Source organism: Schistocerca americana, chromosome 11 (genome assembly GCF_021461395.2).
Source record: "Schistocerca americana isolate TAMUIC-IGC-003095 chromosome 11, iqSchAmer2.1, whole genome shotgun sequence".
Classification (NCBI taxonomy): domain Eukaryota; kingdom Metazoa; phylum Arthropoda; class Insecta; order Orthoptera; family Acrididae; genus Schistocerca; species Schistocerca americana.
Window position 1 is genome coordinate 188,183,634 of NC_060129.1, and position 17,939 is coordinate 188,201,572.

The 17,939-nt window shown below is 42.3% G+C and overlaps 1 protein-coding gene across 3 annotated transcripts in view; it reads right to left on the reverse strand.

Annotated features, from left to right (window-relative positions):
- Nucleotides 1-3,435: 3,435 nt before the first annotated feature.
- The window catches only part of LOC124553575 (neprilysin-2-like), a 479,037-nt gene continuing 464,533 nt past the window's right edge, over nucleotides 3,436-17,939 (reverse strand). For all 3 annotated transcript variants that reach the window (XM_047127420.1, XM_047127419.1, XM_047127421.1), the window contains exons 13-15: nucleotides 15,074-15,205; nucleotides 12,213-12,394; nucleotides 3,436-6,782 (exon numbers count right to left, since the gene is read on the reverse strand). In XM_047127420.1, coding sequence (XP_046983376.1) covers nucleotides 6,620-6,782; nucleotides 12,213-12,394; nucleotides 15,074-15,205 — 477 coding nt within the window. In that variant the 3' untranslated portion in view covers nucleotides 3,436-6,619. The remainder of the gene's footprint in view (nucleotides 6,783-12,212; nucleotides 12,395-15,073; nucleotides 15,206-17,939) is intronic.

Here is a 17,939-nt window from a genome sequence, read left to right on the forward strand (position 1 = left end):
GTCTCTTCGCGAGATATACGTAGGAGAGAGCAATATGCTGCTCGACTCCTCGGTGAAGGTATGTTCTCTCTTGCAGAGTCTTCCACTGGAGTTTATCTATCATCTCCGTAACGCTTTCGCGATTACTAAATGATCCTGTAACGAAGCGCGCCGCTCTCCGTTGGATCTTCTCTATCTCTTCTATCAACCCTATCTGGTACAGATCCCATTCTGCTGAGCAGTATTCAAGCAGCGGGCGAACAAGCGTACTGTACCCTAATTCCTTTGTTTTCGGATTGCATTTCCTTAGGATTCTTCCAATGAATCTCAGTCTGGCATCTGCTTTACCGACGATCAACTTTAAATGATATTTCCATTTTAAATCACTCCTAATGTGTACTCCCAGATAATTTATGGAATTAACTGCTTCCAGTTGCTGACCTGCTATATTGTAGCTAAATGATAAAGGAGCTTTCTTTCTATGTAATCGCACACATTAAACTTATCTACGATGAGATTCAGTTGCCATTCCCTGCACCGTGCGTCAATTCGTTGCAAATCCTCCTGCATTTCAGCACAATTTGCCATTGTTACAACATCTCGATATACCACAGCATCATCCGCAAAAAGCCTCAGTGAACTTCCGATGTTGTCCACAAGTCATTTATGTATATTGTGAATAGCAACGGTCCTACGACACTCTCCTGCTGGGAGAATGTTTCAAACACAGCACAAACTCTTGCAGCGTAGAAGATTCCTCGTGCCTCACTACTGCCACAACCAATTGCTGGGTAGGAGAACATTCGTTCACAAACAGCATAATGTTCATTGTGAAGATCGTTTCAAAGCATTGAGGGTTTTGAGTACACTGAGTACATTTACCAGCCAGCGATGCTCATTATGTCTATCACACCTCCCTCCTCGGCAGTAAGAATCAGATGGTTATTATTTTTATTACTCTCATCATTTTAATAGAACATATTTAATTATTTGATAAGATCATAAGGTCATTCATGTGCAGAATGTAGGAATTCTTTCTCAGTCACTCTGAGAAGAGGATGTATTTGTAATAATGGAGATTATGATACTGATGAAACAAACAAAAAGTTTCGGCAAGACTATGTTATCATCTTCGCATCTGCAGTGGATAGAACCGAGTTGACAGGGTAATAGGTTTATAAATCAAGTATAAAATTGTACAAAATTACATTTCCCATGGTTTCCCTAAATTACTTCAGGTAAATGCTCGGATGTATCCCACTATATGACCACAGCATACTAACTGCCACATCCTTGTGAAACTACATTTGTTAAGTGTGTAAATGCCCGTATATATGAATTATGTTTTTATTTGTTTATTGTTAAAGTGTAATATCATGACATGCCCAATATCTTTGTAAAACAACCCACAGATGAAAAAAAAAACTACTATTACTATTGCTGCTACTCAGTATACAGGGTGGTCCATTGATAGTGACCGGGCCAAATATCTCACAAAATAAGCATCAAATGAAAAAACTACAAAGAATGAAACTTGTCTAGCTTGAAGGGGGAAACCAGATGGCGCCATGGTTGGCCCGCTAGATGGCGCTGCCTTAGGTCAGACAGACATCAACTGCATTTTTTTACATAGGAACCCCCATTTTTTATTACATTTTCGTGTAGTACATAAAGTAATATGAATGTTCTGGTTGGACCACTTTTTTCGCTTTGTGATAGATGGCGCTGTAATAGTCACAACCATATGGCTTACAATTTTATATGAACAGTTGGCAACAGGTAGGTTTTCTAAATTAAAATACAGAATGTAGGTAAGTTTGAACATATTATTTCGGTTGTTGCAATGTGATACATCTACCTTTGTGTACTTATCATTGCTGAGAATGCATGCTGTTACAGCGTGATTACCTGTAAATGCCACATTAATGCAATAAATTCTCAAAATGATGTCCATCAACCTCAGTGCATTTGGCAATACATGTAACGACATTCCTGTTAACAGAGTAGTTCGCCTTCCGTAATGTTCGCACATGCATTGACAATGCCCTGACACATGTTGTCAGGCATTGTCCGTGGATCACGATAGCAAATATCCTTCAATTTTCCCCACAGAAAGAAATCCGTGGACGTCAGATCCGGTGAACGTGCAGGCCATGGTATGCTGCTTCGACGACCAATCCACCTGTCATGAAATATGCTGTTCGATACCGCTTCAACCGCACGCGAGCTATGTGCCGGACATCCATCATGTTGGAAGTAAATCGCCATTCTGTCATGCAGTGAAACATCTTGTAGTAACATCAGTGGAACATTACATAGAAAATCAGCATACACTGCACCATTTATATTGCCATCGATAAAATGGATGCCAATTAACCTTCTTCCCATAATGCCGCACCATACATTAACCTGCCAAGGTCACTGATGTTCCACTTGTCACAGCCATCGTGGATTTTCCGTTGCCCAATAGTGCACATTATGCCGGTTTACGTTACCGCTGTTGGTGAATGACGCATCGTCACTAAATAGGACACATGCAAAAAATCTGTCATCATCTCGTAATTTCTCTTGTGCCCAGTGGCAGAACTGTACAAGACATTCAAAGTCGTCGCCATGCAATTCCTGGTGCATAGAAATATGGTAAGGGTGCAATTGATGTTGATGTAGCATTCTCAATACTGACATTTTTGAGATTCCCGATTCTCGCGCAATTTGTTTGTCACTGATGTGCGGATTAGCCGCGACAGCAGCTAAAACACCTACTTGGGCATCATCATTTGTTGCAGGTCGTGGTTGATGATTCACATATGGCTGAACACTTCCTGTTTCCTTAAATAACGTAACTATCTGGCGAACGTTCCGGACACTTGGATGTCGTCGTCCAGATTACCGAGCAGCATACATAGCAAATGCCCGTTGGGCATTTTGATCACAATAGCCATACATCAACACAATATCGACCTTTTCCGCAATTCGTAAACGGTCCATTTTAACAGGGGTAATGTATCACGAAGCAAATACCGTCCGCACTGGCGGAATGTTACGTGATACCACGTACTTATACGTTTGTGACTATTACAGCGCCATCTATCACAAAGCGAAACAAGTGGTCCAACTAAAACATTCATATTTTTTTATTACACAAATATGTAATAAAAAATGGGGGTTCCTATTTTTAAAAAAAGCGGTTGATATCCGTTTGACCTATGGCAGAGCCATCTATCGGCCCAACCATATGGCCATCTGGTTTCCCCCTTCAAGCTAGACGAGTTTCGTTCTTTGTTGTTTTTTCGTTTGATGTTTATTTTGTGAGATATTTGGCCCGGTCACTATCAATGGACCACCCTGTATATATGAAAATCATGGAATCACTGCTGTTGTGCCAAATTTGTAGCATCCAAAGTGGGTCTCAACATTCAGACAGGCAAGGGTGGTAGAGAAAGAAGAAAACAGACATAGCAACAACAACAAAAAGTCATCTTTATTGAAACAAGAATACAAAAGCAGGTATGTATAAAGCACTTACTATGGTCCCATCTCAAGGCAAAACAGAAATAAGAATGAGATAACCTTTACAAGTGATACACTCAAATAAATTAGGCATAATACACGATGTGCTGTGTCACACGTATGATGCGACACATAACAGTGACTTATAAATATGTTTGTTTACGTGCAACTCCGAATTCCTGCCGTGCGTGAAATGTTAGATATGTAAATGAGACAGACGATATGACCTCTCTCACACCCAGTGCAGTGTGCTACATTTCTGATGGCATCCGTGTTCCCTCCACGTGTGATCGACATTTCACCACAGACCGGGCACAATTACATATCAATAAATGTTCAGGGATATACAGTGCAGTGTCTGACAGTTCTACATGTTTCACGTACCATGAACAAAAAGCATTTAACATTTATCAGACCACACTTTAAGTACTACAAATATGAGATCATTTTTTTACAGACTGTTTTGATATGTTAGTAATTTGTAAATCAGTCACACATTTTTGCTGTTCTTGAAGTGCAAAAGTTATGGTATCAGTGTATAAAATGTATTGGTGACTCTACCACAATTTGACGGGAACACTCGTGCGAACATTTAATTAGGAGTAATAATGTGCAGAAAATTGAAAGGCGTGCAGGTAGTTAGCAATTACATCATATTTGGCAGCAGGTGAAGCACCACGCAGATGCTGGAACACAGTCAAATGCGTGATGTCTGCTACTAGTGAAGGAATTAATTACTTCATTTCATCTCTGCCGGTCTCCTTAAGGATCATTACGAAAAGGCATAATCATATTTTTACTTCATTAGTGAAGTTTCACTGGTCACTACTGCTGCAGTAAATTGTATTAACTATTGGAAGAGCTTTGTGGACGCACAGAAGATATCATTACAGTGAACAGGACAATACTTGTGATATAGTCAGGATAAGGCACTTGGTCAAAACCCTGAAATTAGTTATAAGCAATACACTTCAAGAGCCTGTCATGTCATTGAAATATTAATTATTAATACTGGGAAGTGATATTAAATGGGGTGAACACGTGAAATTAGCAATAGGAGTGGCAAATGGAAGACTTTGACTTGCTGTAAGGGTTCTAGAAAAGTGTAGTGCGTCAGTAAGGGAAATCACATACAAAGACAGTGCGGCCAATTCTAGAGTACTGCTCCAGTGTTTGGATACTAATTGTGTAAGCATGAGAGCATACGTCAAGATAAATCAGGAGACGTGCTTGTAGAGAAACATAGTAGGCCAGTAAAATCCATTGAAAAGTGCTCCATCAATACCTGAGGTACTTGGAGCCTATTGTACTACCAAAATTCTGTCAGGCCAGTTTGGAGACCTGGTATCAGAGGAAATCTGTGTGAAGGGTCTGCTGCGTCCATTGTTTATCTCGTGTAGGCTCAATAAGGATTAGTTAAGATAATAGAGTGTATACTAAGGTGTACCACCAGGCTATATTCTGTTACCCCACCTACCATTGACGATGCAATTCACAGCAACATCTAGAGGATATACAAAGTTTGAAATTAATAGTAACAAAATGATGCTTATTATTTGCAGCCGAGAGTTAACTGATGTGCTGAATCAAGTTCTCTCAATCTGTAAGTAAAACCACTTTTAAGTAGAAACTCGAGTTTTTAGAAATTTTCACGATTTCTTCCTCATGCTTTTCTGGCAGTGAACAGTGTATTTTCTCCCTGTTCTAGTAGATTATGTAGGACTGGGAAAATTTTGGATGGATACATCTGTTACAATACTATCATTCTACATTTCTTTAGCTTATGGAGTTTCTGATTTACAGTGAGAGCAGTTAAAGTTGTCTAGAACACAACTCAGTCTCCCTACAAGTGGTATCCTTTAACAAGAACTAACAGTAAGGCCAATTTCTGTTAACAAACACTCTTATCTGTTGTTTTCTATGATCACTGGGCACTTATTCCAAATGTTACTACCATAACAACAAAATAAATATCCATAGCACCATTAAAAATTAAAAAGTTAACTTTTCTTCATCCGTGGTTCATTCTTAAAAACTGTAGCACCTTTTTCAGCATTTCCTCAATGATCACACTAATTACATCAGAATAAGGCTACCTCGGTGTTGACAATTCTCTTCATTATTTAGTGCATTGGACTACTTTAATTACAGTGACCTTGCAGCCTTTATTGTATATTACCAAGAATTAGTTTGCAATTTGCAAACTCCACAGACCATAATGCTTCTCCAACAACAACTTATTAGACTGTTCTGCTTATTGGGTGTAACAATTACTAGATTGGATTGATCCCATGTCATTCACTTCTCTGTTGACTGTTGCAGGAAGGCTATTGCCTAGTTTGTGTTTTCGGCTTTTTGCTGAACAGAGTGAGCACCAAATCGAGCAGTGTGCTCTTTATGTTTCTCTAAAGAATGATCCTCGTCTCTACTTCATTGACCAAAAATATATGATTAGCTCTTTTCTCACCTCCAAAACGCAGCTGGTCTAGCTTCAAGCCAACGAGACAGTGAATATTTTTGGCCATAGACCATTCTGTCATTACACTGGTTTAAATGACAATAATGATCACTTCACTGCCTTTTGTCCAATAAATTTTGTCTTTTTCTCTCGTAATTTAGTCACGATTGGCGCCCTTTTTCTGTGCAATATTACTCCACAAAAATGAACATGCAATATTTGTAAAAAAGGAAGTATTATCTAAAATTATTGATTAAACATTTAGAGTAAAGATAAGTGCTTCTGCATACAGATTTATTTGTCCACCCTAAAGAGGAGGAGGTTTTTAGGATATAAATACGTGCTCGCACACAGTTGGCAACCTCAACTGAGGATGTGCCGAAACCGTAGCAACCGCACTGTCTCCTCCCGACGCCCCGCGGTTACGCCTGCCGGTCTCTTCCGAGGCCGCAACCTCGCGGTACACACGGTAAATGACGCACGTAAACAGAACTCCGTAGTCGGAGGGTCGGCCAGCCACTGACTGCACTCAGATTCCCTTTCCTTCTGGAGAACCACTAGCACCGAGTCAGAAGGTCCGTGCAGTGTGAAGTCGCACGCGTGTGGCAAGTGTCGGCTGCCCGGAGCAGCCGTCGACGGGCGTCCGGCAGTGTGGCGTCCCGGTCGTATTCCTTACCACACCTGACACTTCTGCACCGGGTTCATGCGGGAGCCGAGCGGGCAGGCGAAGTCCTCGGCAAACTCGGGCCTGTTGCTGAGCGGGCCCAGCACGCGGAAGCGGCCCGGCGAGTGGACTCCGGTGGTAATCCGCTGGCGCATCGCCTCGGTGCGGTACCTGTGAATGGAATTGAGTGGAAACTGTCACTTGCTGTTTTTGTTTACTTCCTTCACATGGGGGCTAAAAAGTACCACCCTTTGTCTGAGAGAAATGACAAATTGAATTACAGCAGCAAAAGTTTCTTAAAAGTGTTTTAGCAATTCATGAAATAAAAGGAATTTAATTATATCACTTATTACAAACATATATCTAAAAACAAAGATGATGTGACTTACCAAACGAAAGCGCTGGCACGTCGATAGACACACAAACAAACACAAATATACACACAAAATTCTAGCTTTCGCAACCAATGGTTGCTTCATCAGGAAAGAGGGAAAGACAAAAGGATGTGGGTTTTAAAGGAGAGGGTAAGGAGTCATTCCAATCTCGGGAGCGGAAAGACTTACCTTAGGGGGAAAAATGGACAGGTATACACTCGCACACACACACATATCCATCCACACATATACAGACACAAGCAGACATATTAAAAGGCAAAGGCAACCCACATCTTTCCGTCTTTCCCTCTCCTTCCCTCTGTCTTGACGAAGCAACCGTTGGTTGCGAAAGCTAGAATTTTGTGTGTATGTTTGTGCTTGTTTGTGTGTCTATCGACGTGCCAGCGCTTTCGTTTGGTAAGTCACATCATCTTTGTTTTTAGATATATTTTTCCCACGTGGAATGTTTCCCTCTATTATATTTATTACAAACATATTTGGAGATAATTTTGATACTGCTGAACTGTCAGTTTAATAACTCATGCTTGCAAAATATTAAAATGAATTCTTTACAGATAAATGGAAAAACTGATAGAAGCTGATGCCAGGGAAGATCAGTTGGGATTCTGGAGAAACGTAGGAACATGCGACGCAATACTGACCCTGTGAGTTACCTTCGAAGATAGGTTATGAAAGGAAAATCTACATTTATAGCATTCGTAAACTTAAGAGAAAACTATTGACAAAGTTGACTGGAATATGTTCTTTCAAATTCTAAAGGTGGCAGGGGTAAAATACAGGGAGCAGAGGGCTATTTACAACCTGTACAGAAACCAGATGACAGTTATAAGAGTTGAGAGGTGTGAAAGGGAAGCAGTAATTGTAAAGAGAGTGAGACAGGGTTGTAACCTATCCCCGAAGTTATTCAATATGTATATTAAACAAGCTGCAAAGGAAACCAAAGAAAAATTTAGAATAATAATGTTGAGGTCTGCCGATGGCACTGTAATTTTGTCATATTTATTTAATTGCATGGCTAGGCCCCCCCCCCTGCCCCCCCCCCCCCCACCACTGGGCAGACCGTTCACCGTGTGCCGGTCTTTCAATTTGACACCACTTTGGTGACCTGCAGTTGATGAGGATGATAGGATGACGACGAGGACAGCAGGGAATCGAACCCGGGCCCAGAGGATTGACAATCCGTCACGCTGACCATTCAGCTACCGGGGGCGGATATTTTGTCATAGAAAGCAAAGAACTTGGATGAGCAGTTAAATGGAATGTACAGTGTCTTGAAAGGAAGGTGTAAGATGAACACTAACAGAAGCAAAACAAGGATAACAGAATGTAGTGGAATTAAATTAGGAAACGAGACATGTAAGTAGTAGATGAGTTTTGCTAGTTGGGCAGCAAAATAACTGACTGCCAAAATAGAGAGAATAAAAAAGTAGACTGGCAATGGCAACAAACGCACTTCCTAAGAAGGGAAATTTGCTAACACTGAGTGCAGATTGAAGTGTCAGGAAATCTTTTCTGAGAGTATAAGTGTGAAGTGTAACCATGTATGCAAGTGAAACAGTTTAGATAAGAGGAGAATAGAAGCTTTTGAAATGTGGTGCTGCAGAAGAATGCTGGCGATTAAGTGGCTAGGCCACATAACTAACTACGAGGTACTGAACACAATTGGAGACAAACATTTATGGGAAAACCTGAGTAGAAGAATGGATTGGTTGACAAAACACATTAAGAGACATCAGGGAATCGCTAATTTAGTATTGGACAAATGTGTCTGCATATGTGTTTGTGTGTGGGAGGGGAGGAGAGGAGGAAGTAGTGGGTAAAAATAACACATGAATACAGTAAGCAGATTCAGGAGGATGTAGGTTGCAGTAGTAATTCAGAGATGAAGAGGCTTGCACAGGATAGACAGCTCCCTATGCTGCCTCAAATCAGTCTTTGGTATGAAGGTTGAAACTACAATTTTATTTATGTATAAATATTCCTACAGTGTAGCCACTCTGTCTAGCAACTAGTTCACTTGTCTACAAGCTCACTAATGGCATAAATACATAACACATACACATATCTCACATGCGTGTATTCATAATGAACACGCCTACGTACTCACAGTACGAAAATAGGTACTTCCCTTAAATACACTGTTAATATAAATATGTACATACATATACTGGGTGGTCCATTGATAGTGACCAGGCCAAATATCTCACAAAATAAGCATCAAGCGGAGAAAAAGAACAAAACTTGTCTAGCTTGAAGGGGGAAACTATAGGCACTATGGTTGGTCCGCTAGATGGCTCTGCCATAGGTCGAACGGATATCAACTGCTATTTTTTAAAATAGGACCCACATTTTTTATTACATATTGTGTAGTACGTAAAGAAATATGGATGTTTTAGTTGGACCACTTTTTTCGCTTTGTGATAGATGGCACTGTAATAGTCACAAACGTATAAGTACGTGGTATCACGTAACATTCCGCCAGTGTGGACAGTATTTGCTTCGTGATACATTACCTGTGTTAAAATTGACCGTTTATCAATTGCGGAAAAGTTCGATATCGTGTTGATGTATGGCTATTGTGATCAAAATGCCCAATGGGCGTGTGCTATGTATGCTGCTCGGTATCCTGGACGACATCATCCAAGTGTCCGGACCATTCGCTGGATAGTTACGTTATTTAAGGAAACAGGAAGTGTTCAGCCACATGTGAAGTGTCAACCACGTCCTGCAACAAATGATGATGCCCAAGTAGGTGTTTTAGCTGCTGTCTTGACTAATTCGCACATCAGTGGCAGACAAATTGCGCGAGAATCAGGAATCTCAAAAATGTCGGTGTTGAGAACGCTACATTAACATCGATTGCACCCGTACCATATTTCTACGCACCAGGAATGCGATGACTTTGAACGTCATGTACAGTTCTGACAATGGGCACCAGAGAAATTACGGTACGATGACAGATTTTTTGCACGCGTTCTATTTAGCGGCGAAGAGTCATTCACCAACAGCGGTAGCATAAACCAGCATAATATGCACTATTGGGCAACGGAAAATCCGTGATGGCGACAAGTGGACCATCAGCGGCGTTGATGGGTTAATGTATGGTGCAGCTTTATGGGAGGAAGGATAATTGGGCCCCATTTTATCGATGGCAATCTAAATGGTGCAATGTATGCTGATTTCATACGTAATGTTGTACCGATGTTACTAAAAGATGTTTCACTGCATGACAGAATGGTGATGTACTTCCAACATGATGGATGTCCGGCACATAGCTCGCGTGTGGTTGAAGCCGTATTGAATAGCATATTTCATGACAGGTGGATTGGTTGTCAAAGCACCATACCGTGGCCCACAAGTTCACCGGATGTGACGTCTCCAGATTTCTTTCTGTGGGGAAAGTTGAAGGATATTTGCTATCGTGATCCACCGACAACTCCTCACAACATGCGTCAGCGCATTGTCACTGCATGTGCAAACATTACGGAATGCGAGCTACTCGCTGTTGAGAGGAAAGTCGTTACATGTATTGCCAAATGCATTGAGGTGGACAGACATCATTTTGAGCATTTATTGCATTAATGTGGTATTTACAGGTAATCACGCTGTAACAGCATGCATTCTCATAAATGATAAGTTCACAAAGGTACATGTTATCACATCGGAACAACCAAAATAAAATGTTCAAACGTACCTACGTTCTGTATTTACATTTAAAAAACCTACCTGTTACCAACTGTTCGTCAAAAATTGTGAGCCATAAGTTTGTGACTATTACAGCGTCATCCATCAGAAAGCGAAAAAAGTGGTCCAACTAAAACATTCATATTTCTTTACATACTACACGAATATGTAATAAAAAATGGGGATTCCTATTTTTAAAAAAACGCAGTTGATATCCGTTTGACCTATGGCAGCAGCATCTAGCGGGCCACCCATCTGGTTTCTGCCTGTAAATTCTTTCGTTCCACGGTCTAGTAACAGGAAGTCAGCACCGAGGAAGGGCACCTTGATCATGCGCCTCTCTCATGTGCTGACGAGGTAACGCCGTCCCAGGCGTCGCTTAGCAGGCAACGCTCTGGAAAGTTCCATGCCGCCCGCACAGTTTGCTCGGTCCTGACCAACCAGGGCGGAGGAAGCCGCGTGGTGCGTCGAATATACCCGGCCGCCCGTCGCCGGGCCCGCTCTCTTGTATTCTTGCTCACCCGCGAATCGGATGCGCGCCCTGGAGCATTGAACATCTCCCGCTTCTCCCGGTGCTGCGGCACTGTGCACTTAGTTTTGGCAGACAACAACTTTCAGTAGCTTCGCGAACAATGTTCGCCAAATTGTAAGCTCTGGCTCACCCTCACCTCCCTAGGCCTATCTAGCCCCTTTTCATCATGCTTTAGCCAATAAATGGCCTTTCTCTAAAAATTACTCTATTATTCCACAACGCCCACCGCCTGCCCATACCCGCCATCCTGTACAGAGAATTATCAGAGCACGTGCTTCAATAAGTGCCGAAGTGATAAGCAATACCTCTTAATCCATGATAAGAAGATTGCAGCACTGCACTGGCAATAATGGTCATCACTTCGAACACCTCCTGTAAAAGAATATCCATGCCGCCTTTGTGACCTTCGTTGACCTTCAAAGACTTTACTGTTACACATTACTGGATTTGTCTCTATAGCTCCTATCAGAAAATAAATACCAAACCATAGCATCCCATTAAAAAAAAAAAAAAAAAAAAAAAAAAAAAAAAAAAAAAAAAAAAAAAAAAAAAAAAAAGGCTGACCTTCATTTCTCTGACGCGACCCCACCTAGCAACAAAAAACCAACGTCATATTGTGGCCCCCATTGTTCCAGGCAACATTTGTCCCACAAACTTTACAGCTACTACCATACTTTCAGAGTTATTCTCAGTGGCAATAGTTAGTGACTCACCCTGTATACTACACGATCAGCAATCTCACCACAACACACTTCCCTGGGGCAGACCTAAAGTTACTGCTACTCTTGGCAACGACTCTCCACCCGACGGTGTTGTTGTGTCTTTTGTACCGAGAAATCTTCTGTGCAAAGTAACGTGCTGTGTCCTCCGTACCCAGTGAAGCTGCATCGACCATTTGTAGGGATCACACATTGTCTTGCCACAAAGTGCTGATACAGCCTCAGGAACACAAACACACAGTGGGTGTGAGGCGGGGCTCCCAATACTCACTTGGAGCACCAAGTCTGTGCGGCGGACACCCAGAACATCTGTCGCGGAGACAATCCGGACAGTGCGGGCAGCCTCGGCTCGGATTTGCCGTTGCGGCGCTCCAGGGCGAGGTAAGCGCGGTACGCCTCCTTGATGCCGCCGTTGTCTGCGATGTTCTCCCCTTGCGTGTTGATCCCGTTAAGCTGCAACGTGACACCGTCAATCGTCTTAATTCGTACATGTTTTTTTTTTTTTTACTTTTATTCATATTCTCCTGCTGATTACCCATGGATTTGACAAGGTCTACAAGGTGAAAATGAAGGTGTGTGCATATTCTGCTGTTTCCGTGAACATATACAGGGCTATTACAAATGATTGAAGCGATTTCATAAATTCACTGTAGCTCCATTCATTGACATATGGTCACAACACACTACAGATATGTAGAAAAACTCATAAAGTTTTGTTCGGCTGAAGCCGCACTTCAGGTTTCTGCCACCAGAGCGCAGTGAGACAAAATGGCGACAGGAGCCGAGAAAGCGTATGTCGTGCTTGAAATGCACTCACATCAGTCAGTCATAACAGTGCAACGACACTTCAGGACGAAGTTCAACAAAGATCCACCAACTGCTAACTCCATTTGGCTATGGTATGCGCAGTTTAAAGCTTCTGGATGCCTCTGTAAGGGGAAATCGACGGGTCGGCCTGCAGTGAGTGAAGAAACGGTTGAACGCGTGCGGGCAAGTTTCACGCGTAGCCCGCGGAAGTCGACGAAAAAAGCAATCAGGGAGCTAAACGTACCACAGCCGACGGTTTGGAAAATCTTACGGAAAAGGCTAAAGCAGAAGCCTTACCGTTTACAATTGCTACAAGCCCTGACACCCGATGACAAAGGCAAACGCTTTGAATTTTCGACGCGGTTGCAACAGCTCATGGAAGAGGATGCGTTCAGTGCGAAACTCGTTTTCGGTGATGAAGCAACATTTTTTCTTAATGGTGAAGTGAACAGACACAATGTGCGAATCTGGGCGGTAGAGAACCCTCACGCATTCATGCAGCAAATTCGCAATTCACCAAAAGTTAACGTGTTTTGTGCAATCTCACAGTTTAAAGTTTACGGCCCCTTTTTCTTCTGCGTAAAAAACGTTACAGGGCACGTGTATCTGGACATGCTGGAAAATTGGCTCATGCCACAACTGGAGACCGACAGCACCGACTTCATCTTTCAACAGCATGGTGCTCCACCGCACTTCCATCCTGATGTTCGGCATTTCTTAAACAGGAGAATGGAAAGCCGATGGATCGGTCGTGGTGGAGATCACGATCAGCAATTTGTGTCACGGCCTCCACGCTCTCCCGACTTAACCCCATGCGATTTCTTACTGTGGGGTTATGTGAAAGATTCAGTGTTTAAACCTCCTCCACCAAGAAACGTGCCAGAACTGCGAGCTCGCATCAACGATGCTTTCGAACTCATTGATTGGCACATGCTGCGCCGAGTGTGGGAGGAACTTGATTATCGGCTTGATGTCTGCTGAATCATCAAAGGGGCACATATCGAACATTTGTGAAAGCCTAAAAAAACTTTTTGAGTTTTTGTATGTGTGTGCAAAGCATTGTGAAAATATCTCAAATAATAAAGTTATTGTAGAGCTGTGAAATCGCTTCAATCATTTGTAATAACCCTGTACATTGAAGAACAGATCGGTACTGAGTTACCCTACAGTGTTACAGTATACAGAGTGATCTTACCACAAAGGACTCATGAAGTGAAGTGCCTCGGACGAGACAGATCTTTATCGGAATAGTGATATTAGTGGAATGAAGCAGTTAAATATGGCATATGAGGTGTTTCCTCTTTGGAACGGTGATTAGTCAGGTGGGATCAACAGAGTATGCCGGATGAGGTGGATCATCACAAGCATTATGATTACACAAACAGGTTAGTTGAATGTACCAGATGAAATAAACCTTCATTGAACAAGTGATCTGTAAAATGACACAGATAAATGTGCTGTGTGAAATCCACATTCACTGAAATTATTGGACAAATGGAGCTGTCAAATAGGCCACAAGGACACGAATTTTCACCACAATTGTGATTTTTCACATGCGTCAAACCAATGTACCAGATAAGGAGCATGTTAATGGCAATTAGTAACATTTGGCAGTCGAATGTGACAGTTGAAATGAACATCCATCAAAATGATTTAGTCAAATTAGACAAACACATATGGAAGATGAGATGCATCCTTGCCAGAACGGTGATTAGTCAAACACGAGCTGCCAAAAGTGCCACATACGATGCATCCTCATCAGAATGATCAGTGAAATGTGGTAGTAAAATGTCCTGAATGAGTGGTAGAAAATGTCCTGAATGAGGTGCATCTCTTCATTAGATTCATGATTAATGAAACAGGGCAGTCTACTGTGCCATGTGAAATTGGTCTTGGTTGAAATGGTTAGTCAAATTGGACACTCAAATGTGGCAGATGGAATGGATGCTTAATAGAATGATGAGTAGTCAGCTATTGCAGCTGAATATTTGAGATGTGTCACATGCTGTAAATCAAATGTAGAGATGAGATGCCGAATGGTGATTAATCAAATGGGCAAGTCGTCTGTGCCAGGGGAGATTCATTTTCATTGGAATGATTAGTCAAATGGGGCAGTCAAATGCAACTTCACCAGAATTGTTAGCAGCCAAATGGGGCAGACAAATGTGCAAGGTGATGTGATTGTTCTCCAAATCTGTGATTAATATAATAAGGAAAAACAAGACTCACAAAATTTATTTCAAAACTGGGAGTTAATACTATTGCATATGGTGTGTAATATGTTTGGAAAAGGAGGCGCTTGGCCAAAAAAGCAAGTGTACTCACGTGCATGCCTGTCTGATCGTCAGTGTAGTTCCCGTACTGCGAGATGATGCACTCTGCCTTCTTCAGGTACTCGTCACGGGTGACAGGGTCCCACCAGTCCACCAGGTTGCCATCCTTGTCAAACTGACGGCCCTGCAGTTTTTTGATCAAGTTAAAGGTCTGTTGCCACAGTTACATAAATAATGCTTACAAGATTATAACACTTTACAAACATACAGTTTCATAAATAGCTGAACAGTTACAGGTACGTTGCTACAGAACTGTAATAAATTGTTGATGATGTGACGGTTTTTATTAGTAGACTGTTAGCCATCTACATTTATATTCCACCAGCCATTATATGGTGTGTCACAGAGATACTTTGTTTATGAATGTTGCACCCCCACTCCCTCTCTTCTGCTCCAGTCACGAAATCGTAAGCAGGACGAATGATGATTGCTAAGTATCTGTGTGAGCTCAAATCATTCGACTTTTATAATTTCTTTCTGCTTCTGAGGTCCATTCAAAAAATTCTGGAACTTTGTCCTCAAAATTCCTCTACACTTGCCTTTTACTCATTGTTCACGGTCTCCTTTGAAGTACTTTCCTCCACAATTGATGCACTGCTCTCAATGCCTTCTACACTTCTGGAAGCAATCTGTGTACGCCTCTTGGTGGATCACGTGGAGCGCCATCTGTAAATTTTCTTTTATCTGGTCTATCATTGCAGCTTTTCATTCTTTCACTAGGGTTCTCAACTTTGGAAATAAAAAAAGTGTCTGCAGGGGCCGGGTCTGTAGAGTACAGACAATGATGCAGCACAGTGATTTCTTTTGTGTGCAATAGCCACCACCAACAGGGATGAATGTGTGGGTGTGTTATCATGAGGCAAGAACCACGAATTGTCTCGCCACATTTCAGGCCGTTTCCACCTCACATTTTCTCACAGGCGTCGCAACACGTCTCGATAGTACCACCGATTAACAGTTTATCCTGTGGCACAATTCATGGTGAACTAATCCTTCAAAGTCTCAGAGAACCTTTCCTGGCCCATTTTGAAGATTGAACCTCGGTCTCAACATCATAACTGTAGACCTACATCTCATCTTTATCGTCTCGACTCCTGAGCTGTGGGACGGACTTGGCAGCAACACAAAGCATTCCAAGATGCTATTGTAGGATTTCATGACATGATCCAACTGAAATGTTACATTCTTCTGCAACCTCTCTGACGGTCTGTCTTCAATTGCGATGCACAATTTTACTGATGTTCCTGACCCGAAGTTATTGGCAGACATCGAAGGGTGTCATGAACGATGGTTGTCTTTAACTTCCGTCTGGCCATTTTCAAACCGTGTGAACCATTTGTAATGCTGAGAATGGCTAAAGTACTCATCACTGTACGCTTCTTGCATCATTTGGTTTTCTTGAGTTTCACACAAAATTTACTGCAAACACATTGCTCCTCTAACTCAGCCATCTTGAAATTCGCAAACTGTGCAATACAACACAGTGTTCTACTCAATACAGCACTGAACAACAACAAATAAACATACACCAATGAAACTTATGGCAGCTACACATTAAACACAGGTGTGTGGAGTGAATTGTGGGACACCCAGAATTTCACCTTTACTATCCTTGAAAATTAAGCTTCATTATTTACATTCATTAAGTCACTCAACTATCAAAAATTAGTCAGTCTCTGCAGATACAACTTGCAACACAATACTTTACTTGACAGTAAAATATGTGAAATTAACTGACAAGGGACGTGCAAAACGCACCAAAACCTACTGTATTTCTGCCAGCAAATAATTATGCTACTAAATAAACTAGGACAACACCAGCACCTCGCTCACTACTCCTACAATAGTAAATACAAAACAGGTAAAAATGTGGCGGCCAATTAGCATCCATATTTACACTGCCCCCCTCCCCCCCCCCCTCTCACTCTCTCAGGGAGGTGACACAAGTACACCATCTGTGTGTGCGCTGTGTGAACTTTGCTCTGCACATTATCACACAGTTCCCTTATGATACACTACTGGCCATTAAAATTGCTACACCACAAAGATGGCGCGCTACAGATGCGAAATGTAACCAACAGGAAGAAGATGCTGTGATATGCAAATGATTAGCTTTTCAGAGCATTCACACAAGGTTGGCGTCGGTGGTGGCACCTACAACATGCTGACGTGAGGACAATTTCCAATCGATTTCTCGTACACAAACAGCAGTTGACCGGCATTACCTGGTGAAACGTTGTTGTGATGCCTCGTGTAAGGAGGAGAAATGCGTACCATCATGTTTCCCACTTTGATAAAGGTCGGATTGTAGCCTATCGCGAATGCGGTTTATCGTATCGCAACATTGCTGCTTGCGTTGGTCGAGATCCAATGACTGTTAGCAGACTATGGAATTGGTACGTTCAGGAGGGTAATACAGAACGCCGTGCTGGATCCCAACGGCCTCGTATCACAAGCAGTCAAGAAGACAGGCATCTTATCTGCACGGCTGTAATGTATCGTGCAGCCACATCTCGATCCCTGAGTCGACAGATGGGGACGTTTGCAAGACGACAACCATCTGCACGAACAGTTCGACGACGTTTGCAGCAGCACGGACTGTCATCTCAGAGACCGTGGCTGCGGTTACCCTTGACACTCCATCACAGACAGGAGCGCCTGTGATGGTGTATTCGACGACGAACCTGGGTGCACGAATGGCAAAACGTCATTTTTCCGGATGAATCCAGGTTCTGTTCACAGCATCACGATGGTTGCATCCATGTTTGGTGACATCGCGGTGAACGCACATTGGAAGAATGTATTCGTCATCGCCGTACCGGCGTATCACCCGTTGCGATGGTATGGGATGCCATTGG